This window comes from Chionomys nivalis, chromosome 20 (genome assembly GCF_950005125.1).
Source record: "Chionomys nivalis chromosome 20, mChiNiv1.1, whole genome shotgun sequence".
Lineage (NCBI taxonomy): Eukaryota > Metazoa > Chordata > Mammalia > Rodentia > Cricetidae > Chionomys > Chionomys nivalis.
Window position 1 is genome coordinate 31,097,728 of NC_080105.1, and position 24,256 is coordinate 31,121,983.

A 24,256-nucleotide genomic window follows, 5' to 3' on the forward strand; every position below is an offset into this window, starting at 1 on the left:
GGGAAAGTAGGAAACAAGGAAGGCATGGCAAGATGGTGAATAGTGTGGTTTCAGCGCATAGGTTGCTCCCATCCAACTCCCACCAGCACCTGGTGAACTCATCCCTTAGATGATAAACTCTATAAACACAAACCACAAGCAAATCTTGTTCTCAGTCTTTTCCTTTGGATTGGCATCAGGGACCGGTTCATCTTCATTGTCAGCTCGGATGGATTTAGAATTCCCTAGGTGAGATGCCTTTGTATGTGTTAGTGAGGTGCTTCCCGAAAGAACCGAGGAAAAGACCCACCTTGAATATGAGTGGCATCAACCCATAAACTGGGCACCCAGATTGAATAAAAGAGGGGAAAAGGGAGAGCCAAGTTGGCATTAGTGTTCCCCTCTGTCGGTTCTCGTGCACTGGTGTGAGGGATCTTAGACACACTCCTGAGTTGCCATGGACTCCGCCATGCGTTCCCCACCATGATGGACTGTGTGCTTTCAAACTATGAGCCCAACCAAATAAATCCCTCTTCCCTCAAGTTGCCTCTGTCAGTCACTTTGTCACAACAATGGGAAAAGTAACCAACACAACCATTAGCAACGGCTCTAGAAGCAATGTTTAGGGCAGAGACACAGCAGCCTTGGTCATAAGCAGGAAGCTGTTTCTACATGGTGCTTTTGGCTATTACGGTGCTCTGATGAAAATTCAGAAACAGAAAACACATTTTGTATTTTCAGTAGAATCCATCCCTTTCAAAGTCCTGTGTGCAAAGGTCTCGGAGACTTGGATGGTCAAGGAACTGAATGCTACAAATAAAAACAGGATACAGAGATGCAGTGAACTCCCTGAGGAGGCTGCTGGATAGCAGGAGACAGGTGTTTTCTAGAGCATCAGGCTTTACCTGCTTCTTGTCATCGCCCTTGTCTCTGTCAAATCTCGAAATCCCTGTTAATTTCACCAACTGTCACATGGATTCCTCTTTCCCGTGTGGTCCATCTCTGCTGTTTCTGTGCTAGATGGTTTTCATCTACTGAAAATAAGCACCAGACACACAGCCTAAAGGTACAGACACGGTCTTAGTCACATGACTCTGATATACACGGGAGGTATATTTTAACTCATGGGGACAGCAGACTTTGGCTTTCCCATTTCACACCCAGCTTCTCCTTTTTATGCCCCAGTATCCCTTTATCCCAAGAACCCACCCAGTACAAGGTGATGTAAGAACGTCTCCAGGGACAAATTGGTCATTGCTCTGTTATCTTCAATGGGAAAATTCCCTTAAGCCAGAGATAGAGGAAAATACCATCCTCACTCCAGATGCCACCAGGAACTCAATAAAAACCCTGCCTTTTCCTCTGCCAGCAGGCAGCCTGAGCGTCCTGAAACTCGAAGGGCTCCATTTTCTTCAACTCTTTTCTTCCCGAGTAAAACTATAATCACAACCACAAGGCTCCCCAAGTCCAGGATGAGAACCATGCCCTTCATCATTTCCTGCACACAGAGGTCCTCAGCTGCTTAGAACCTCTGGAAGAATAGAATGACTTGATCTTCCTAGCAAGCCCCTTTACTTACTTGGCACACACCTGGGATGATGTTAACGGTTAGGCAGAGCCACGGACAATCTCAGTGCAGGCTGCTTGGCCTGTTCTACCCTACCACTAACCCTGAGGAAAATGGAGTTGCTGGGACCTGAGGTCTAGAAGACCTAATGAGATGAATTTGCAGGTTATTGAATAGAGCAGGGACAGATGGGACACTCCGAGGCAACAAGAGCAATCTGTGCCCCTCCCCCCACACCTTGCCCTGTTTCCACATTCTTTGACTGTATTAGCTAACAAATGGGGGACTAGAACTAAGGCATGTTCCTGGGTTCTGTGAGCCATCCTAACAAACTTATCTACCCTGGGAAGGAAGTGGTGGGTATCTCACACAGAAAAGACACCACACCTACCTACCTATCTCTTGAATGTGTGTCTTCTCCAAAGCCAACTCTCTCCTGGTACAGCAAGATCTACTTCCCCTGAGTCAGACAACTCATTTCTGACCACAGGCTTTCGTATTTGAGTCTTACTGCTTCACGACTCCTACCAAAGACTGGTAGGCGAGGAGTTAGATATGAATCTCCATGGAGCACTGTAGCTGTTTCTTGGTAGCTGTGTCTCCTGGTGTTCAGGGAAAATACTCCTCGGTGGTTTTAACATCTTTTAAGCTGCAGTTGGATTCTCCCCAATATAGCATAAACTAAGTACCAGGAAAAACCTAGCCCAACGGCCATGTGTCACTATTAAGACAAAGGGTCTGCATCCTCAAGAAGCCCCAATTTTCATCTTATTTCCCCCGTGAGTTTGCCTTGCTTTTTAAAGATGATCATGGGAAGAATTATCCAAGAGATCTGGTTCACCCTGGCTTGGGAAGGAAAAAACAGCCACCGTACCCCTATGAATATGCCATCATCTCATGAATATTGATACAACATGTCTTAAAAATCCACATCACACACTAGACATGGTGACTAATGCCTGTAACTCCAGCAGTTGGGCAATACCTGCCAGTCTGGTAGAGGATAGTTTATTTTACATTCCTCCATTTTTGGTGGGAGAAATTAAGCTCTTTATCTGAAGTTAAGAGATATGTGCTCTTTCTTGTTCTTGGTCTATTCATGTACTTGGTCCATTTTTCTACTGGGCAGATGGTTTTATCTTGTATGTGCAGGCCGGTGGTTAACCTTGATGTCATTCCTCAACAGCTCAGCACATTGGCCTCGAGCTTGCTAAGTGGGTAGGGTAGGCCGACTGGGCAGCTTGCCTGAGGAACTCACTTATCTCCATCACTGCAAGAGTTACCAGAGCTCACCACCACACTTGCTTTTCCTTTTTTTTTTTTTTTTTTAAGAAATATTTATTTCATGTGCATTGGCATTATTTTGCCTGCCTATGTGTCTGTCTGAAGGTGTCAGATCCTCTGGAACTGGAGTTACAGTTAATTGTGAGCTGCCATGTGGGTGCTGGGAATTGAACCCAGGTGGGTCCTCTGGAAGAGCAGTCACTGCTCTTAACCACGGAGCCATCCCTCCAGCCCCAACAAACTTGCTTTTCAACATGGATTCTGGGAATTACACTCAGGTTCTTGTGCTTGAAAGAGAATCACTTTACTCCCAGCCCCATAGCCCCACTCTTTAATCTTTGAAATATCTGAGACCTCTTTATATAGCAGGGAAATTAAAACAGGCTAGTGTTTACTCAGAACATAATAGAGAGCTACAGATTTTTTTTAAAGATTTCTTTAGAACAGCCAGTGCTTTTAACCACTGAGCCACCTCTCCAGCCCCAAGGCACAGTTTTAAAAGAGACTGAATAACATTCATGCTACTCTGATCCTTGGGAATAGGAGTTCCTTAATTCAGTTTTGTTCTGGATTTTATAGCAGCTATGATTATGTAAGCATTCGAGATGACCCCACCCCTTCTTATTCTTTGTCAGGGTTTCAGTCATACCCATCCCCTCAGAGGTCTTGTCACTTGCCAACACTTAAAAATATTAGATTAGGGCCCTGCTGCATCCTCTTTGACTCTCCTAAATTAAGCCCTGGGTTAAAACTATTTTAAGTTTCACTTAGTTATCACAACCCCAAAAGTATTGACAACAAAAGACTCAAATACTCAGATAATTTTAAATCGGAATTTTATGTTTTGAAATAAAAATGCAACAAACTTTTACAAAATTGACACACAGGAACACACTTTAAAACACCATCACATGCTACATTAACTGGGAGTTAATAGATCCAGTCTAAACGAGAATCTACCAATTATGTGAGTTCCTTCCTTTCTTTGAGCAAAAAGAACGCTAATGTGAAATGCTGGACACATCAGGATAGCCAGCAATGGCTCAGCACCTCCATGAATGAGGAAGTCTGGAGCACAGCCTCTCCTGAGGGGCTGGACTCCACTCTGCAGCTTCCCATGTGGGCTGCAGGGCCTGCGACAGGATGCTTCCCAAGTCCTGTGTGCCATGGTCCTTTCATTTCTGATGACAATACAAATATCACCATTCATTTGCTTTTCTTGTAAACTTCAACAGAAAAGCCAGAGTGCTTACAGACTCCGGACATGGAGCTCAGGGATCTTTCTCGAGACTCACCACTTTGGGAAAGTCCTTTCTCAGAAGTTTCTGATCTGGCTCACTTTCTCACGTGGTGACCTGGACCTTGGGGACATCATCCATGCAAACGAGCACTCATGAGGTGGATCGAGCCGGCAGTCCTTTCTGAAGCTGTGTCCATGGCTGTCATGTTTGCCCTGGCTCAAGCATCTTTCTCCCGTCACGGGAGATTCACTTATCTCGCACCCTCTATTTTACAGCTGCTATTTTAGTATGTTCCTGCAGAATTTCTTTATTTTATTCTAATAATCAACAGTGTAAGGCTGTTATATAACCGTCCGCAAGATGTTCAGCTGGTCTGTAAAACCTAGCTGATCTGTACAAGAAAAAGTAAGAAACAAATGCTGGTAGACTTAGCACCTTGCCGTCATGTCCACTACTGATGTATGGTAGCCTTCCGAGAGTCAACCCAATTTGCTCATGTTTTCCTCTCACATAAATACTCAAGTTCTTTTCAGTAAAAAAACATGATTTTTTTTTAAACAAGAAATACATGCTCAGGACAAACATGACATACCCAGTAGCTACAATGAGTGCTACGGTGGCCTAACAGTTCATTTCCATACATCACTTCCAAGATAAAAGTTCAGGCCTTTGACTCCACCCGTGGATTCAAGTTCTAAGACATTATTTGACACCATCGATAGTTTAACAAAAACTAAAACGAGAGTCTTAATGTATGTAGGGAGTATAAAATTATCACCGCAAAGTTTAACTTCTCCATAATTATTTCAAAATTTATAGTATCACCAAATCTTGCTAATTATCAAAAGGGTAAATCAGTAATTTCCTCTATAATGATACTTGACATTGACATTTTTTTGTTCCTGATTAAATTCCATTTCAACTACCTGATGTTGAATTGAGGTAGCTGCACTGTGGTTGCATTGCTAGGGCGGTGGTGTGGTTCAAAGTACCATCTGGAGCATCGCGTCTGATTTAAACGAGAGGGAAATGAAGTCTCCCTGACACGGTTTCCTCATTTGGCATTCAAAACAAAAGAAACAGAAACACACCTCCCACTCATTCTCTTAGTGATAAAAGTAGAGATCTTTTGTGAGCATAGACACAATGCACGGAATCTGTTTCTTTGCATGAAAAGTGGAGTCATGGGAGAAGGACTCAAATTCTGTCGCTACCTTCCGGTTCACGCGAGTGAGGATGTGCATAAACTCAAGCTTGTGTGCATGCAGCTTCAGCATGGCACAAAGTGACTGGATGAACCAGGACCCGTCCTTTGAATTCCTCCAGGAGTAGTAACCTACGGGGCGAAATGCAAAGCCCCGTACCCGCCATTACTTCATACCATCATTGTAGCACATTCTATACATTTATACAGAACATTGATAAAGATAAATGTAAACTTCCACGGTCTTATAAGCCATAAAAGGAAACAGAAATAACACCTGTAGCCTCTGGAGAAATGATACCGAGGGGGGAAACATATACTATACATGGCTCACTGCTCTCCGCAGGAAAAAAAAGGCAGTTATGGACTGACTGCCACTGAGTTCCTGAGCCTACCATCTGGTCTCATGCCCATAAGGGACGAGCAGGGAAGAACAGGAAGAGGAAGGTGTGAACATACAAACGCAAACATATTCGAATGAGACCATGTAGATCTTTGTGTTCAATCAGAACTCTGACTTTAATACTGACTTAGACAGGAAATAAACTGCTTACATACACACACCTCAAATGTTTCGTAAACTTGTTCTTTGCCTACATGTATGTAACGTGCAGCATACAAGCGGAGATCGGGGGTGTCAGATCCCTTGGAACTGGAGTTACGGATGGCTGTGAACCACCACGCATATGCGAGGACCAGACCCCCCCCCCCCATAGGCTCATATGTTTGAATACTTGGTCCCCAGTAAGTCCTACTCCTCTGTGGCCTTAATGGAGGAGGCTTTGAGGTTTCACGTGGGCTTTGAGGTTTCAGACATCCCTGCCATTCTCAGTTAGTTCTCTCTGCCTTAGAGATGGAGATGTAAGCTCCCAGCTACCACCCCAGCACCACGCCTGCTCATCTCCTGTCATGCCCCTCCTCCTCTTCTTACCACGATAGTCATGGACTCTAACCCTCTGTAACCACGGGCTCCAAATTAAGCTTTTCTAAGTTGTCTTGGTCATCGTGTTCTGTCACGGCAATAGAAAGCAACCAAGACAACATCTTGGTTCTTTTTTTAGGGACGTAAAAATCTTTGTGAGGGGCATATAAAAATCTTGATAGCCTTTAAAACATAGTCTTTATTGCTCAACTTTAAAGTTGGTCACATTGTAAGTCATCTAAGTCATCTAAAATCCACACAGAACATTCTGCGGCAGTATTCTTACCGGGTGCTGTGGAGTAAGCATACAGGAAGTCGGCTTCCACTGGTATCTTCTGGCACGCCATATCATCATCAGTTGCACTGTCTGTCTCAATGCCACAGTCCAGCTCCGTACCCCGGCAGGCCTGCGTTAGAAAACAAACTTTTCTTTTAAAAAATAAGTAAACACACATAGTGTACATCTAAAAACTGTTAAGAGCAGTGAAAAAATTGGTCTTTCTGATATAAGAGCAAAATTGAAATATATTGCATATTTTCTAAGTGATGGTTTAAAGAAATACAAATATACTAGTACCACAGCCCCACAACAAAAAGTAAATACTGGTAAGTAAGTTAATCTCTTTTTAACTGGGCACCAAGCAGCTCAGTGCCGTACCTGAATGATGAAGAGTTTGGGTTTTCCTGTTAGACTTCGGCAGTAGTCTCCTCTGAAGTAACTAGTTAACTTTTTTAGGTCAACGGGCCCATTGGTTCCAAAAATGATTCCTTCGTCACCATGGCTTAGAATCACACAAACAAAACTGCTCCTCTTGCTGTGGTCCTCTTTAGAGACTGGAACGACGTTTGGAAATAAGAGAAAACAAAGACACAGAAGCACTTCGCAAGTTTCACTGAACAATGTGAGGACAGCGTAGGAGAGTATGATGAAGAATCTGTGGTTGCTTGATTCGTGTTTAGTTCTCTAATTGGACCAAGATGGTTCTGAAGGCATGATCTTCCTTCTTGCCTTTGCTTCTTGAGTTCTGGTTTATATCATTACCACAAGATGAAGAAATTGAGACTAGAACTACCAGATCATCCAAATCTAACACAGGCAGAGCACATTTGGATCCATTTTGGAGGTAACATGATTAATTTTTTTTAACTTTTTACTAAAATATATAAGCAGCAGGGTGTGGTGGTGCAGGCCTTTAATCCCAGAACTTGGGAGGCAAAGGTATAATTTTATGCCTCTAACTGTATAGGTCTAATTATAGCTAGACCATAAAGTAAAATTACCCAATAAAGGTCATTCTCTTTTGATATAGCATTTTTATTAATTCTTTGCAAATTCCATACATGCAATTTGATCATATTTATCCCCACACATACACACCCCAACTTCTCCTGGATCCTTCTTCTCACAACTTCCCAACTTTATGCTTTGTTTTGTTTACTAACACAGGGTTCAGTTTATGCTGGCCATATACCACTGGAACATGGTCAACCTATCAGGGACTACACCCTTAAGTAAAGCCAATTTTCCCCCCTCCAGCTCCCCAGCCTAGAGGTGGGGACTCATGAGTCCCTCTCTATCTCATGTTAGAATGCTGACTGCCTTGGTCCTGAGCAGGCAGCCCCAATGGGTATGAGTTCTAGAGTGCAGCTTTCCTGCCATGTCTTCCCTCTGGTCCTCCCCAACCTCTGGCTCTTAAAATCTTTCTACCCCATCTTCTGCAAGGGTCCCTGAGCCCTGTGTGTTCTGTCAGAGTTAGGGTATAGATATGCTATTTCTGGCTGAGTTCTGCCAACACAGCATCTCTGTCCTTTGGCCAGATGTTGGATGCTTCTTCTAGTTCTTTTAATGAATTTATTTCTTACCTTTATCCATCAATTCCACAATTTCTTCACGAGTTAGATCATTCTTATTCCGGACTTCATACTTTAGGCTCATGAATGTCTCTCTGAGGTTGGCTGCATCGACATCAGTACCAGAGCGAGGTGTCATTCCTCAGGACAGAAAGACTTCTCTTAATTGCAATTTAAAAGAATAACTGCTTTGAGACTAAGTGAGCGATTCAGCAACTCACACAACCAACAAATGCTTATTTTGATCATGGTGACAGAGCCTGTAATCTGTTGACACAAGACACTTCACTGTATCAGCTGCTGCAAGCTGTCATGGCAGGGACATCGGGGACATCCTCCACAGCAGCTTCAATGGTGAAAATAAGAGGGGACTTTGGACGCCTGGCAGTAGAGGTTTGTTTGATAAATGGTAATTTGCTCATATGATGGTGTACTGTGTCGCCATCTGATTCATCCACTCATTCACAGGCAAAGTCTCACGCTGTAGCCCCACCTGGTCTTGAACTCACAATAATCCTCCCGAGGGCTGGGATTATAGGCATAGGCTGCCACTCTCAGTTCATGGTGAATATTTTCTAAGACCATGGGGAAATGGTCAGTGATCTTTTTGAAAATTGCTAACTTATTTAATATCCAGTAAATCATTTTAGAAAGAGAAAAACGTATGTGATCTTAGTTTTGTTTTGTATAGCTTCCTTGCAGACACTCTTATTTGATTCTGTGCTGGATCAATTTTAAGACAGTACTACTTGTACATCTTTTTGGGGGGAAAAATCCACAGATATTATCAGAGTAGTATTGCTAAGCAGGTATTCTGCTATGTTGGTAATACATGGATTTTCCAACCATCACAAGATGCATTTTACTAGCTTCATTCGTACACATGAGGGATGCAGAGCACAAATGAGCTAAGAAATCTGCCCTGGGTACATCACAAGCTCAGCATGAGAGATGATTGGTTTAGAAGGAAGGAAGGAAGGAAGGAAGGAAGGAAGGAAGGAAGGAAGGAAGGAAGGAAGGAAGGAAATAAACGAATTTGTTCAAAGTGATAAAGGAACCTTTCAGCCAACTCAGTGATACCTGCTGCCAAGCCTCACAACTTGAATTTGATCCCTGGTACCCACATGGTTCAAGGAGAGGATTGAAGGAAGAAGGGAATGAGAACCTCTTATTGGCATCAAGGAGGTACCAATGAGGACCACAGATCATCAAGGAGGTACAAATAAAGGCTATTGATCATCAAGGGGGTACCAATGAGGACCACAGATCATCAAGGAAGTACCAATGAGGACTACAGATCATCAAAGAGGGACCAATGAGGATCACAGATCATCAAAGAGGGACCAGCAAGGATCACAGATCATCAAGGAGGTAAAAATAAGGACTACAGATCATGGAGGAGGCACCAATGAGGACTATGGATCATCGAGGAGGTAACAATGAGGACTACAGATCATTAGTACAGCTCAGCCACACACAATGGGCTCTAACCACTGAAAGTAAAGATGCTAAGGTAATTGCTTTATTAGGTCTGAAGCAGCGTCCCATTAGCCCAGGGACCATCTTCCTACTCCTTCCTCCCAAGCAACAGTGACAGGATTAAAGGAATGTACCATTACCTAGGGTTTATGTAGTACTGAGGATAGAACTGTCTCCACGTATGACAAACAAGCACTCTACCAACCCCCATATTCATATCTTTTCCCTCTCCTCTTTTTCCTCTTTAATTTTACTTTTTCTTAGTTTTTTAATTAGTTCTTTGAGAATTTCATACAATGTATTTTGGTCATATTCATCCTTGTGCCTCCAATTCCTTCTAGGTCCATGACTTCTTCTTTCCCACCCAACTCTGTCATTTTTATAAAAAACCCATCAATCTACTTTCTGCTGCCCATCTACTCCTGGATGTGTAGCCTTCATTGGAATGTATATCTATGGCACAACCCCTGGCTTATATCTTAATGACTACTTGGAGAGTTAGTATAAAATGCATTCATTTTACTGTGCACTCATTCTCAGGTTGGGGTAAAAGCCTCAATTAAATAGTGTAAACACAGAAGCAGATTGCGCCTGAAGCTGGGCACACAGACCTGCAAAAGGGAAATGTGGCTGGCGCAGGGTAGGGATAACTTAGCAACCTCAAGCCTGAACTAAGAGGTCCTAATTTGCATTCTAAAATTGACTAAGGAATGACCTTAGGGTCATGCCCACTTGCCTGAGACTGTGAGTTAAGGTCCCCTGCAAAGGATGCTAGAGACGCTTTCTCAGATGTCTCAGGGCAGCGAACCTCAGGTGCCCGTCATTAATCTTCATCCCTGCCAGCTTGTTGCTCATGAAGCCTTTTCTTCTCCCATCGCTCAGTCTCTCAAGGTATTGGTTCTGTTGGACAGCAACAGAATCCAGCCTTTTACTGTCATAGGCAAGGCAGAGGCTCTGAATATCGAAGAAGAGTCTATATTGTATATGGGACCTATAAGGTCCCAGCGTATCTCTACTTAGTGGGTTTTCTCTATCAGTTTACTGACTCATAACACACTGATAATTGCTTTTTGTATTACATCCAATGTAAATGGCATAACTATTTGAAATGTCTTAAAAAACTGTTAGATACATACCAGTGCTTTTATGAAAGTTCTTATTATTGATTATTATACACACACCCATTTCAGGATAATCCATTTTGTAACTATTGTCCAGATACATTCCAGAATCCATTGATTTGCTTCCGTGTATGGTCTTTCTGCATGGAAATCAAGTGATAGTTAGTTACCAAAGGCAGAAATGATGACTCTATTGATGCAATTTCTTTGACTCATAAGATCAGTTAACATTTGTTTAAGGCTATTGATGCACCCAACTTCACGCTACACCCTTTTTTCATTCGACTTTCACAGCATGTGGGTTTGATCCCAAGCACTAGGGGAAAGAAAGCATAAATAAATACACGCACAATGACCCGTTTTACTGATGAGGAAATGGCCTGCCAAGGCTCAGTTAAGTAATGTGCTGAGGGTGTTCAGATCTTATGTTGGAGTCAGAATGGAAGGTTTTCCTGTAATGTCTAATAAAATTTTATCGAATATATCTTTAAAAAGTTAACATTATATGAAATAATTTATCCTTAGTGATAAAAGCAGAATTTTTTTTTTAAAATTTTGTTTTTGAGGCTGTAGTCTTGGTAAATGTAGCCTAGGCTGACCGTGGGTGGGTCCTCTTATCTAAGACCCCACTCCCCCACATACATACACTAAATCAACCCTTAAACTCCATGAGCTAAACCACTGAATAACAATACACAGACGGACCATTATAAATCCTTATAAATACTTGTGTGGAAGTCACTGATGTAAATATGTTAGCTAGGTAGACCAGACACCAATGGTCATTCCCAAAGGCTAGAGATTAAGCCTCTCAGGCTCACGGGATGTCCTAGTAGACACTCAGTCTGGCCAGGTGAAACTCACCAAGAGCAACATGATCATAAAGGTGTGGCTGTGTTCCAACAAACGTGACAGACTAAGCACAAGCCTGACCCATGATCCAGGAAGGTTCTAGAAATAGTGTGTCTAGGCACAGCCCATAACCAAGCAACATTGTTAAGGATGCACACTCAGTTTTAATAGTATCTTATACTTTATACAATTCTAAAAATGATTGTGGGGAGAGAATAAAATTAGTAAATGAAGGGGGTCAAAGGCAGACAAGAAAAAACCATGAAATTTCTACAGAGAAAATTAGGCCACATAGGTACAAGCTGTTCATTCCCATTCCAAAATCTAGAGTCAGAAATGCTCCAAAATTAAAAGTGTTTGAATGCAAGATGATACCTCAAGTGGAAAAAGTCACACCAACCCTGATGTGACATGCCACTTTCAAAATATTATATAAAATTAGCTTTAGGCTGCATGTATAAAGTTTACATAAAACAGAAATGAATTCATGTTTAAAATGTATAGGCCAGGGAGACAACTCAGTAGGTAATAGTGTTCTGCCTGAATTCAATCACTAGAAACCACATAAGAAGCTCTAAGTTGGACCGAAGAGATGGCTCAGAGGTTAAGAGCACTGACTGTTCTCCTGGAGGTCCTGAGTTCAATTCCCAGCAACCACATGATGGCTCACACCCATTTGTAATTAGATTGGTGCCCAGAATGCAGTATACATAATAAATAAATTAATTTAAAGAAAAGGATTTAAAAAACAAAAAAAGAAGAAGAAGAAGCTTTAAGTCAGTGATTCTCAACCTGTGAATCAAGACCCTTTTGGGAGGCGGGTGTTGAACGGCCTGTTGTGGAATATTATTTTAAGATGTGTTATATTTGTTTATGCCATGGAACATTTGTTTAATGACGAAACAAAGATGTACTGCATTCTTTCATTTTGCATTTGTTTAACTCTGTGAAGCTGTGTTATTTTGCCTGTCTAAAACACCTGACTGGTCTAATAAAGAGCTGAATGGCCAACAGCCAGGCAGGAGAAAGGACAGGCGGGATTGCCAGGCAGAGAGAATAATCAGATGAAGACATTTGGGAAGAAGAACAAGAGATCAACGGGCGAGAAATGAAGGGGCCAGCCACCAGCTACACAGCCAGACACAGAATAAGAAGGGAAGAAAAGGTATACAGAATTAAAGAAAAATAAAAGCTCAGAGGCAAAAGGTAGATAGGAAAAGTTAAGAAAAGCTGGCTAGAAATTATCCAAGCTAAGGCTGGGCATTTATAAGAAAGAATAAGCCTCAGTGTGTATTTATTTGGGAGCTGGGTGGCGGGTTCCCCCAAAAAGTCAAAGAATAAAACAACCCACTACAACAACCCTTTCACGGGGGTTACATATCAGATATCCTGCATATCAGATATTTACATTACAAATTCATAACAGTAGCAAAATGACAGTTACGAAGCAGCAGCAAAAATAATGTCATGGTTGGGGGTCATCACAACATGAAGAACTGTATTAAAGGGTCACGGCGTTAGGAACGTCGCTCTAAGTGGTGGCACACATCTGTGTTCACAGCATTCCTGTGACAAGATGGGAGGGAGACTATACTTGATCAACCTCCTTGCCCTCAAGTCTTTCCCTGTCATCTTAGACGAGATCAGAGGGGTGAGTTTACCGAGAGCCGCACCGCTGCTGGAGGCGGGAGGCAGCTCGCTCTCTGGTTTGAAAGGCCCTTTCCCCTCTGCTTCTCTACTCCTCAAAGTGGGCTGTGTGCCACAAACACATCTTCCTTTGACTACAGAATTCCACTGATACCAGTTTCACCGGGCATGGTGGCTCTTGCCTGTGACCCGAGCATTAGAAAACAGCAGTCAGAGGGCCATCACAAGTTGGAGGCTAGCCTGGATTATAGAGCTCCAGGTTAGCCTGGGGTAGGTGGAGAACCTGCCTTAAACAACAAGCAATAAAAATAGATACTCACACTTCAAAATTATTAGTGGATTTGGAATCCACTGTGGTTTCGTTGTTCTCCATGGTCACTTTTCTTAACTAGAATATAGAAAGAAAGAGAGGTTACCCATAGTCACTGCAGTGTATGGGCAATGCCACGCTTACTTCCCCTAGAGTTCTTGCTTTGTCTCCACTGCTATTGGCCCCATAAGTCAGATAGATGTATGGAGAATGATCCTTTGCAATGGCACCACAGTGTAGGCCCCTTCTCCTTTCTTGCTCGACTACAAATTATACCAAGAACAGACTGCAACAGCTTAAATCCCCCCCCCACTTGTGTGCCTCTGCCAATCGAAACAGATAACAACTTCTTTCCTTGATTGCCCAACGAATCCAGTTATTTACTGGAACTCAGTTTCCAGCTCAACACAACTAAAACAAAACCCAGACATTAACGGCATGGTAAAGCTCACGTAACACTGCACCACAATGACGAGGGCCCCAGGGACTTCCAAACCTCCACGGAGTCTGGTACTCAGAAAGCCAACCTCTAAGCAACTTTGTCTACAAATACATGTACCTCACCTGCTATGCTACGGATGCCAGCTCCTTACTCGACTTCTAGAGCTCTTTAGAAGGACAGACACTGCCATGGTAGTAGACCTCCCCAAATGAAGAAGACAGACAGACAGAAATGAAACATAAAGCAGAGACTAGAAATCCTGAATGAATCTTCAGACTCTAGAATCCTGGGCTAGGCCAAATATTTCGGTCAAAATACCACTTTAAAGCTCTGTTGGAGAATATTATTTTAAGGTGTCTTGCTTTTGTTTATGTTGATTAAAGAATCACATGTGAAGCTGGGATTCTTTGCCTGTCTAAAACACCTGATGGTGTAATAAAGAGCTGATCGGGCAAGAGCAAGGCAGGAGCAAGGATAGACGGGGCTGGCAGGCAGAGAGGATAAACAGGAGGAGAAAAACGAGGAGGAGAAGAACAAGAAGAGGGCATCAGGGGCCAGCCACCCAGATTCACAGCAGGCCTCGAAGAAAGAAGTAAAGAAAGGTACACAAAATAGAGAAAGATAAAAGCCCAGAGGCAAAAGGTAGTTGGGATAATTTAAGAAAACCTGGCAAGAAACAAGCCAAGCTAAGGCTGGGCATTTATAACTAAGAATAAGCCTCTGTGTGTGATTTATTTGGGAGCTGGGTGGTGGACCCCCCACAAAGCCAAAAAACTCAAAAGAGAAAACCACCAAACAACAATCCTCAGTCAATCCAATATTAAAATCAGAACTACAATGACAACGCCACAGAAAGCTCCAAAGCTAAGTTCCTACTCCCTTCCCGCAGTGTGCTGTGTGCCTGTGGGGGCAGTGAAGAAGGAGGACAGAGAAGAGGACAGGTTAGACTGACACCCTTCAGTATAGCCACAGAAGCGGCCAGTGCTTCATTCGCCCTCCTATGCCAGTGAGTGCTGTGTGTTCCCATGAAGGCTCTCTGCTGTCTACAATTTTTATTCCGGGAGGCTTTGAGGATGGATGTGAGCACAGCTGGGCTGTACCAGGCTTTTAGCTGATGAGCATACACTTTGGGCCAAGTCTACCTTGAAGAAATTCTAGAAAGGAAGAACTAGAGATGCAAAAACAGGGTTTTAACATTGTCCGGGCTATGAGCAAACTGAAGAGGGGGTGATAAACTAGGAGTACGGGCCACTTTAGGTGGTCAGAGAGTCATCTCTGAGGTGGCACTAGAGAGATCTGAATGACACAGTGGGAGTCTGCCCACACCCTGGGGTGGGGTGGGGGGTAAACGCCAGCTAGATCAAAGGCCTGCCAACAATTTGCTCCACTCAAGGTACAGAAAGACCAGTTTGACTAGTGCTAGGGCAGGGAGATAGCCAGGAAAGGCAAGATCACATAAGGTCTTAGGACCAACAACAAAGAGAGAACATCGGGACATTTCAAGCCGAAGAGGGACTGGACACTCTGGTGGCTAACGCACAAGGGGCCAGAGAGACGTCTTCTGGGGTCTATAGTCCAGGGAGATGACGGGGTCTGAACCGGAACCGAACAGTAGACAGATGCAGGTAACTCTGGGCATCCGACGATTTAGAAGTTGTTTAGAGGAAGTGAAGCCAGCAGAAGAGCCCAGAGCAAAGTGAATTGGGTGGATGTGGTGTGCCAACACCAGGGGAAGCCTTTCAGGAACACACCTTTTCCAACTTTGTCACAAGGCCTAATTTAATGAGGGCAGAAGGCCACTGGCTTTATGACACAAGTCTGGCTTCGGTGGGGACTGACAGGACAAATGATTCAAGTCAAATAAATGACTAGATACTATTTCAGTGGGATGTTGGGTGTTGCCAGAGGAGGCTTGGGATTATTGGATTCCCTGGGGCATAGTCTTTTGCTACTAGCTAGGCCAGTTTCCAATTTTGTAAGAAGTTAAGTCATAAAAAAAGTAGCAGCTCCATAGGGATTCTTTTCCACAGCAAAAAATAAACTTGTCTTGTTATGACGCAATGGATTTTCACTTGGTAGAAAGGCCAATCCTTCTAAACTATAGCTATCGCCTTATAGGAAGTAATCAGTTTCATAATGACCAGTGAATTGCTCTCACTACACCCAGCTCTCAGTCAGCATTTGCTTGTTCTTCCTATTCGCCTTTAAACCGGACTCACATGTGATTGGTTCCCTAGCATTAACTAGCAGGGGAACAAAATTCTTGACATGGGCTTACTTTCTATTTGAGTAGCCCAGTTTTAACTTTTTGAAATTGTACTTTAAAGGAACCAATGGTTGTCCTGGGTTGAGAAAAGCAACAGTATAAACTCTTCCCGGATTGGTAGAAAAACACTCTTTCCTGCTTAGCTGTGAACAGTAGCTGGAAGGGTGGAGGAGTAGGAGGGGTGGAGGAGATGGAGGGGTGGAGTTAAGCCATGCTACTTAGGTCAGCGAGAATGGCACCGCAGGACCTGGGAAATTAACATGCAAGAGCAGAGAGAGACTGGGGTTTCTGAAGGATGCAATGGGAGGTCCAGCATCCATATGAAACTTACCTCCGCTAAGAACAGGGCAAGCACATTCACAGTAAAGGAAATGAAAGCAAAATATCGTATTGATTTGTTAGGCAGTGCTGGGGATCGAACCCAGATCCTCGGGCGTAAGTAAGCGTTCTACCACAGAATCACAGCTTTAGTACAGAGTATCCTGAGGTAACAGAGAGGCTAGGGAAGGTGATGAGAGAAGGGCTTGGCACTTCTCACAGGATGGCACCCATTCCCTTCATATTAGAAGATAAACTCCAAATGTCATCTTTCGTTTCTTTTGGACATACCTCTAAATTTTACCAAGTAATATCAAAACAGGATTGGATACAAAGCTGGCAAGCGTGCGTTAAGAGGCATTTTCATATATTCTGGGAGGGACATAAACTGATAAGACCTCTTGAGAATACTTTGGGAGGTACTCCCCATCTCCCCATTTGTTTGGGACTGTTACTTAGAAAAACCCTGTCTTGAAAAACCAAAAAAAAAAAAAAAAAAAAAAAAAAAAAACCAAAAAAAAAAGAAAGAAAGAAAAGAAAAGAAAAGAGACAGAAAAAAGAAAAAAGCAACACAGGAGGTCTCAACAGAGATAGAGCAATCTCAAAGGAACTTAAGAAAAGATCGTTGCGTCATGTATCGCGAAGACACGGCAGACTGTGACGTGTCATCACTAAGACAAAGAAGCAGCATTGAAAGGCTGACAGTGCCATTTCCAGTGTATAAAGTTCTAGAAAAGATGAAGCCATGGAGCGCATAAGCAGATCAGTGGCTGCAAAGGGCTGTGGGAGAGGCAGAGAGCACAGAGGATGTTTGAAACCCCTCCCTGCTGCCCTCAGTAGTAGATACAATCATCCCACATTTGCTCCAGTTGAAGACAGTGTCAAGAATGAATCCTTCTGTGACCCCACTAGACCTTGGTGACGATGATGCTGACGAGGCTCATGAGTTCTAATAAGCATCAACGAGGCGCATCAGTTCTAACAAATGTACTACTCTCTGGGGGAATGTTAATAATGATGAGTCTGTGTAGGACCAGATATAGAAGATCTCTAAGTTACCCTAAAAGTAAAGCCTGATAACTCCTGAACTTGAATCCTGAGTTTCTGCCAGTGTCCTCAAGGCCTGCTTCAAATTGGCCCTCCACATGAGTTTGCCCCCTACAGAATTCACAGTGTAAGCAAGCTGGGGAACCCTAAGTATTCACTGGTTCCCGCCAACCACCATGGTCTCTTTCCAAAAACTGCAAACAGTACAGTTGCTCAGACTGGAAAACTGAGTTTTAATAACGTTGTGTCTCATTCCAGCTGTGGGATAAAGCTATTCCCCCTGTCTGACCAGCATACCCCAATAAAAGCTTCACAGTAACCAGTTTCTAGAACTTCATTTTTGCTTCCTGCCCCAGACCAATGTAAGACTTAAACTGCATTTAACAAAATCATTTAGTGGGTGTAATCGGGCATGTGAATATTGGAGATCAGAGGGCCACAAGCCTCGGGAGCTGTTTCTGGTTCTCTCTGTCCACCATATGGACAATGGGGGACAATCTCAGGTCACTAGGCTTGGTAGTAAGAACCTTACTTGATGAGCTATCTTGATAACTCCCAATGATAGATTTTAACAAAATATTAGGTGACTTTTAAGTAGTCATTTCCTTTTCATAAACCCTACCAATTTTCTATAATCAATTATGGAAAGTTAAAAAGATCTCAGACAGATGAGTCTTAATGTATTAACTATAGTCACTTTGGCATTAGCCATAAGATAGTTAAATTTCTTTTACTAAAGTAATTAGTATGATGTGGGAGATTCTTCTATGTGTTGCTTTTATTGGTTAATGAATAAAGAAACTGTCTTGACCTGTGATAGGGTAGAGTAGATCTAGGCAGGGAAAACTAAGCTGAATGCTGGGAGAAAGAAGGCAGAGTCAGGAGACGCCAGGAACAGATGAGCCGGAAGCTTGCCAGTAAGCCACTACCATGTGGTAATACACAGATTAATAAAAATGGGTTAAATTAAGATGTAAGAGTTAGCCAATAAAAAGCTAGAGCTAATGGGCCAAGCAGTGATTTAATTAATACAGTTTCTGTGTGGTTATCTCGGGGCTGAACAGCTGGGAACAAAACAAGCGACCTCCTACAAGATTTGTGGATGAAAAAACAATCTTCTGGAACAGAAGTTAAAATGTTATCTTCCTATTTGGAATTGATTTCTCAGGGACAAACATCATAATACATAGTGGTTTTCATTCTTAGCCCTTGAACACAGTAGATCGTCTCCGTTATCTGTTCATCTTGATAGATGACTAAATTTCTTATATTGAATCAAAATCCTTCTAGCATGAGACATGTGCCCATTTGTACTATTTGCCATCATCTGCTTTTTCCACGCGAGGTATCAAATCCACACCCTTGGGAAAGAGCTTAGAATTACCTCATTCCCATTAGCTAATACCCAGCTGGATACAAATTATTCTAGGGATGGTGATCTCATCTTTGAAAGACTAAAAAAAAAAAAATTCTCTTCAGGGGGATGTACAGACTGTCCCAGATGATAGCAGGAGCTTAGGTTATTAAAGAAAATAAATGGTGTTTTACAATACATTCTGGCTCACCAACCAACTCCCCACAACTGTCTCTGACTTGCTGAAGATCCCTGCACCAGTTTAAAGTTCAAATGCCTGGAAAAGTTCAGAAATACACTTACTGGTCACCAGGAAGCTATGGGTCATGACACGTGATATGCACGAGTGTGAGGGTGTGCTTGCCTACACCTGTGCACAGGGAAGCCCAAGGCAGACTTCTGATATTTTCCTCTATGGCCTACCACCCTATTTTTTTTTTGACACAAAATTCTCTCACTGAACCTGGAGTTCTCCATCTTGGCTGGATTAGTATTTCTTTGTCGCTGGTAGGATTACAGCCACAGTTCACCATCCTCGGCTTTTACGTGGGTGCTGGGGATCTGAACTTAGGTACCCAGGCTTGCACAGCAAGCACTTCACCTTCTGAGCCATCCCCACCCCACAGACTCAATTTTGGATATTCTTAATTGGAGAATTTGTCCCCTATCACCAGGCTGTTCCAGTGGCTGGCCTAGATAAAGACCTCATGAGCTGAGGCATCAAATCTAGTCTCTGTTTTCTAAATCTCATCATGACACGCAAGAGTCAACATTCTTCATTTCTGAATCCTCTCCTTAGACATGAGTGTTCAAAAAAGGAGTAAATAAAGACTTAACCAAGTTGTAGCCAAGGTAAGTATTTTTCTCACTTCCAGTTAACATATGCCAGACCAGCAAGTATACAAGTATTTTCAATTGGGCTTCCCAATAATACCGAGGTGTAACGGTCCCACTTTAGATTTTAGTTAAATGCAACTTGGAAAGGTAATCACTTTTTAAGTGACAGAGCCACAACTCCAGCTCCAGGTAGCAAACACCACTCTACAGTCTACAGACAGCTCAACACCATATAAGGGCAACAAAACTACAGTTAATTGCTAGGGACCGAAAACCCATAAGCCCAAGTGCTCTAATTAAATGAGATTAAAAACATACATGGCATGGCAGAAACTGATTAAAAACTGAAATCAAATATACAGTCATTTGAGGGTGACTGGTTCCACAACCTGCCTCAGACAGTAAATCCAAGCCCAAATCCTTTGTATAAAATGGTGTATTTTTTTAGAGAGAAGCTAAGCATCCCCACTACTTATTACTAATGATATACCGAGTGTGTGTGTATGTGTGTGTGTATGTATGTATATATATATATATATATATATATATATATATATATATATATATATAAAATGGTACTGCATGAACAACATACAATGCTGTTCAGTGGATGATTACAAAGTCTGTACTTTTCAATACAGATTCCATTTCTATTCTCTGATGATCCTACCTGCAAGCTGGTAAAGTCCACAAAAGCAGGTCAACTATAACGCAATATGTTGCAATGAAAAAATAGAAATAATGATTCGATGTTGCTCATACTACTGGTCAATTTATTTATAAATGTAAAGTATCTATTTAAACTTCAGTGAACATCATTAAAATGTTTTCTATTTGCCCTACCTAGCTTCCTGTCAATAGGAAAGTGAAGCCACCGTAGTGTGGCTTCTGGGAAGCCTAGCTCTATTTGTGCAGCACGATTTGAGAAATACCAGGATTGTACTGACTGCTTCTCAGTGAGGATGAAGCTCCCAGCACTGGGAGTTCCATATTAAGCAAATGAAACAGAAAGAGAACCCGTTTCACAACAGTCTGGTTAAGAAAAGATTTCATCGGTAGTGTACCAGTGGCTCTTTTGTTCTTTTCTTTCCAAATCTGTCCCACTGGGTCTCAGTCCCTTTGGGGATGCTGTGAACTGGTTGCTGTCATTGACCCTGCCGAAGACAACCTTTTAATGTTTAGAATAAAATGGAAGTGAAAAGATGCAGGTTGGGAAGGCAGAGAAAATATGGAGGGCAGTTCAGTTGCACATAAATGGGCTGGTTTTCTTGTTTCTGGTATGGGCCACACAACCAGGGAGGCAGTCCGGTACACTGACTTAACTGATTTTGTGCCACAAGTTGTCAAGAAATGCGGCACTTCCTATCTGCTAAGGGCCTGCCTCGTCCACGTCCACTCCCAAGTGAAACCCTCAGATCACAGTTTTTGGAGGGACAAAAGAAGAAAACAGTAAAGTCTTTGCAGACCTGTAAGGCCCTCTATACTTTTGGGGATGTGTAAGAATTGATGGCCTGTTCCAAAACAATCTCGTGGCTGAAATAAAGCATTGAATGGAAGATCCTGAATGTCTTTTATAAAACTACAGATAACTATAAAATTTACTGAATATCAACATACATAGAAGCTGCACTGGACCTTGAGTGTAGGAAGCAGTGGCAGAGGCGGACCCTATCCCCTGTACAGACCTTATATCCACGTTCATTGGTGTTTGAAAGTAGCAGCTGCGTAGATACTAGCCCATGTCCAGTCCTTGCATAGATAATTTTACTGTACTTTTAGCAGAATGAAGACACTCCACAGGGAAGGTAAGAACAAAAAGGCCAAAACAAAAACTATTATGTAGAATCCTACACCAAACTAAACATTGTTACATATATTATTTCATCTGCTCTTTAAAACAACCCTATGCCTTTAATGCCTTTAATCCCAGCACTCGGGAGGCAGAGACAGGCAGATCTCTGTGAGTTCGAGACCAGCCTGGTCTACAAGAGCTAGTTCCAGGACAGGCTCCAAAACCACAGAGAAACCCTGTCTCAAAAAACCAAAAAAAAAAAAAACAAACAAACAAACAAACAAAAAAAAACAACAACCCTATGGATTATATGGATTATACCTGATTTATGAACGAGCTGGTGAGTACCTTGAGACTGGGCTTCACATGGTCAGACAAGAGAGAGAAAAGTTGTTCTTTCCTCGCTAATATGTTAAGTTTATTAAATGAATATATAACAGTAATTAGGGGTTAAGAATTCCCACATCTTTTTTTTTTTTAAAGTCCCATCACTGGGGCAGAACTGAAGCATTATCTAACACTAAGACCATAACTAATGGAAGGTCTTTGAAGAAAGTAAGGACTGTGCTGTAACTTTAGAAAGGGCAGGATGAAGTGGCTGTGTTGTTAGGTTTGAAAGGGAAACAGTAGTTTGAAAGACAGGCACAGTAATTGCTTAGATCAGATAAAGACACTGGGTTCCTAAAAAGGCTGAAGGCAAGACCCTTCTTCAGGACACAAAAGCAATCTGATCTAATTAGGTACCGAGTTTCACTTGTTACTCTGTACTAGGTAGGTGCATTGCTACATTTCAATAAACTGTTCACTCAATAAAACACATTCTTGCTTTCCAAAAGCCTTCTGCTGGACAGCAAATCAGAGCCAAAGCTTGAATACTAGGTTGTGACAGGGATGGTTCAAGCTCTACATTTTATATTTACGGCTCATGCCACGGCCACCGTGAACACACTGAAAGTGGCTTTCCAGCCGCTAGGCAACCCTCTAGTTTAGCATCTCCCTTTGCCACTCTACACACAGTGTAACAATGACTTCACATTTTTCACACCTACCAATCTCTCTTGATCCATATTTTAATTAATCATTTGTGTAATCAAACAAACGGACAAGCAAAAAAACAAAACAAAACAAAACAAAACAAAACAGTAAGGAGGGCACCACGCTACAATCAGTCCGGAGTGATGCTGGCTTAGTTTTGTAGGGAAACAGCAAACAAGTAAAAGCAGAGAATGTGACCGTCCGCTCTCAGGAAATGCCTGATGCAAAGGAAGAAAAGAGGAAGATTTAACATTGAATTGTTTACAAAAAACCGAAACCTAAGTAGGAGTTCCTATTCATAAGCAAATGTACCGGGAAAAGACAAACAACACAAGGGCCAGGTACAAACCAGGCGGACACAGTCAGCAAGCCTTGGTAACTAGCGGCGGAAGGAGTGGGGTCCCTGAGCCGTGCGTGAGAAGGACGTTTCCGGGCTGACTCAACTGAGAACGGGGCGAACACCCAACTGCTCAAGTCGGGCTTCAGAGTAGATCAACAAACAATAAATCTGAGGAAGGGACAATAACTGAGCATGGTCCAAGGGATGTCAACGCAGCTCCTACAGCGACTGACCAACAAAGGAATGAGCTGGAGTAGTCACGAAAGGCTTCGGGATGAGAAACAAAGTTGGGGAGCAATGCTTAAAATCAGCTCTCTTCAAGAACCAAAATCACAGTGATCTCGAGAAAAGCAGAGATGAGATAGAGACTAAACACTCGCTAGGTAGAGGTCTAAGAGACCTAGTCTCAAGGTCGGCAGCAGACGGGATTCCAGACCCCGGGACAGAACTTTCCTTATCCACCCTAATCTCTGGTCCACGCCTCGGCCTGGGGCTTCAGGATCCCGCCACCTCCCGCTACTGGGCCTCCATGCCCACTCGCCTCCGGGCTCACCCCCTTCCATCCCGGTTCCCGCCCGTGAACGTCCGTGCTCCGGGCGATCTCTCATCTCCCGACCCCCGAGCTCCGCCTTTTGCTCCTCGGCGCGGCCTGTGCGCCAGGCTCGGGGGTCTGTGTCCGGCCTCGGTTCACCGGGACTCAGGGACTCGGTTGACCCAGGATCACTCGGCCTCCCGGGTATGGGCTCCAGCTTGGGATTGGGCCCCCGGCAGGGTTTCCAGCTTCTCTGCTTTTCAGAGCATGCCTGAGCAAGCCAGAATGCAACAAAGGATCCTCCGCCCAGATCACCCGTTCTCCCCCGCCCCACGACCTCCTCGAAGCAGCTGCAGACCGTGCAGGCTGAGGACTCCGGCTCCAGGCAGCCGGGCAACCCCGGGAAGGGGCGAAAGCAGCCAGCACTCACCGAACCGCTCCAAGCTCCACGACGCAGGACACTGGCTTTGATCTCGCCAGCTCCTGCACTGCAACCGCAGCATAAACCCGTGCCCTGGCTCCGCCCACTCCACGCCCACGCCCCTCCTCCCCAAACCCCCACCTCGCCGGCGCCGGTCGCGACTGGTCTTCCCAGCCCCCGGCCCGTGCTCCGCCCCCTGGAGCTCGGCCGCCGCAGCCCCGTCTCTCGCAGGCCCCGCCCTCCATGGCCCCGCCCCCCACCGGCCCCGCCCCCGCGCGGGGGTTTGAAGCTCTGTTCCCGCCATCTGCAGCTTCCTCCGGCCGCTGTGCATCACCTGAGGTAAATTTAGAGGCGTCTTTAGCCGCGCCTGATTCCGGTTGCGCAAAGATGGGCGTTCTGGGCGACCATGCTATCA

General features: G+C 43.5%; 1 protein-coding gene across 1 annotated transcript; it reads right to left on the bottom strand.

Annotated features, from left to right (window-relative positions):
* Window positions 1-3,668: 3,668 nt before the first annotated feature.
* Casp3 (caspase 3) lies at window positions 3,669-23,971 on the bottom strand. The gene is made up of 7 exons (XM_057753135.1): window positions 23,851-23,971; window positions 13,468-13,535; window positions 10,664-10,788; window positions 8,061-8,189; window positions 6,856-7,031; window positions 6,484-6,604; window positions 3,669-5,407 (listed from the first exon to the last, which is right to left on the bottom strand). The coding sequence occupies exons 2-7, from the start codon at window positions 13,518-13,520 to the stop codon at window positions 5,178-5,180; spliced, it is 834 nt and encodes a 277-aa protein (XP_057609118.1). The 5' UTR covers window positions 13,521-13,535; window positions 23,851-23,971; the 3' UTR covers window positions 3,669-5,177.
* Between the last annotated feature and the right edge of the window lie 285 nt (window positions 23,972-24,256).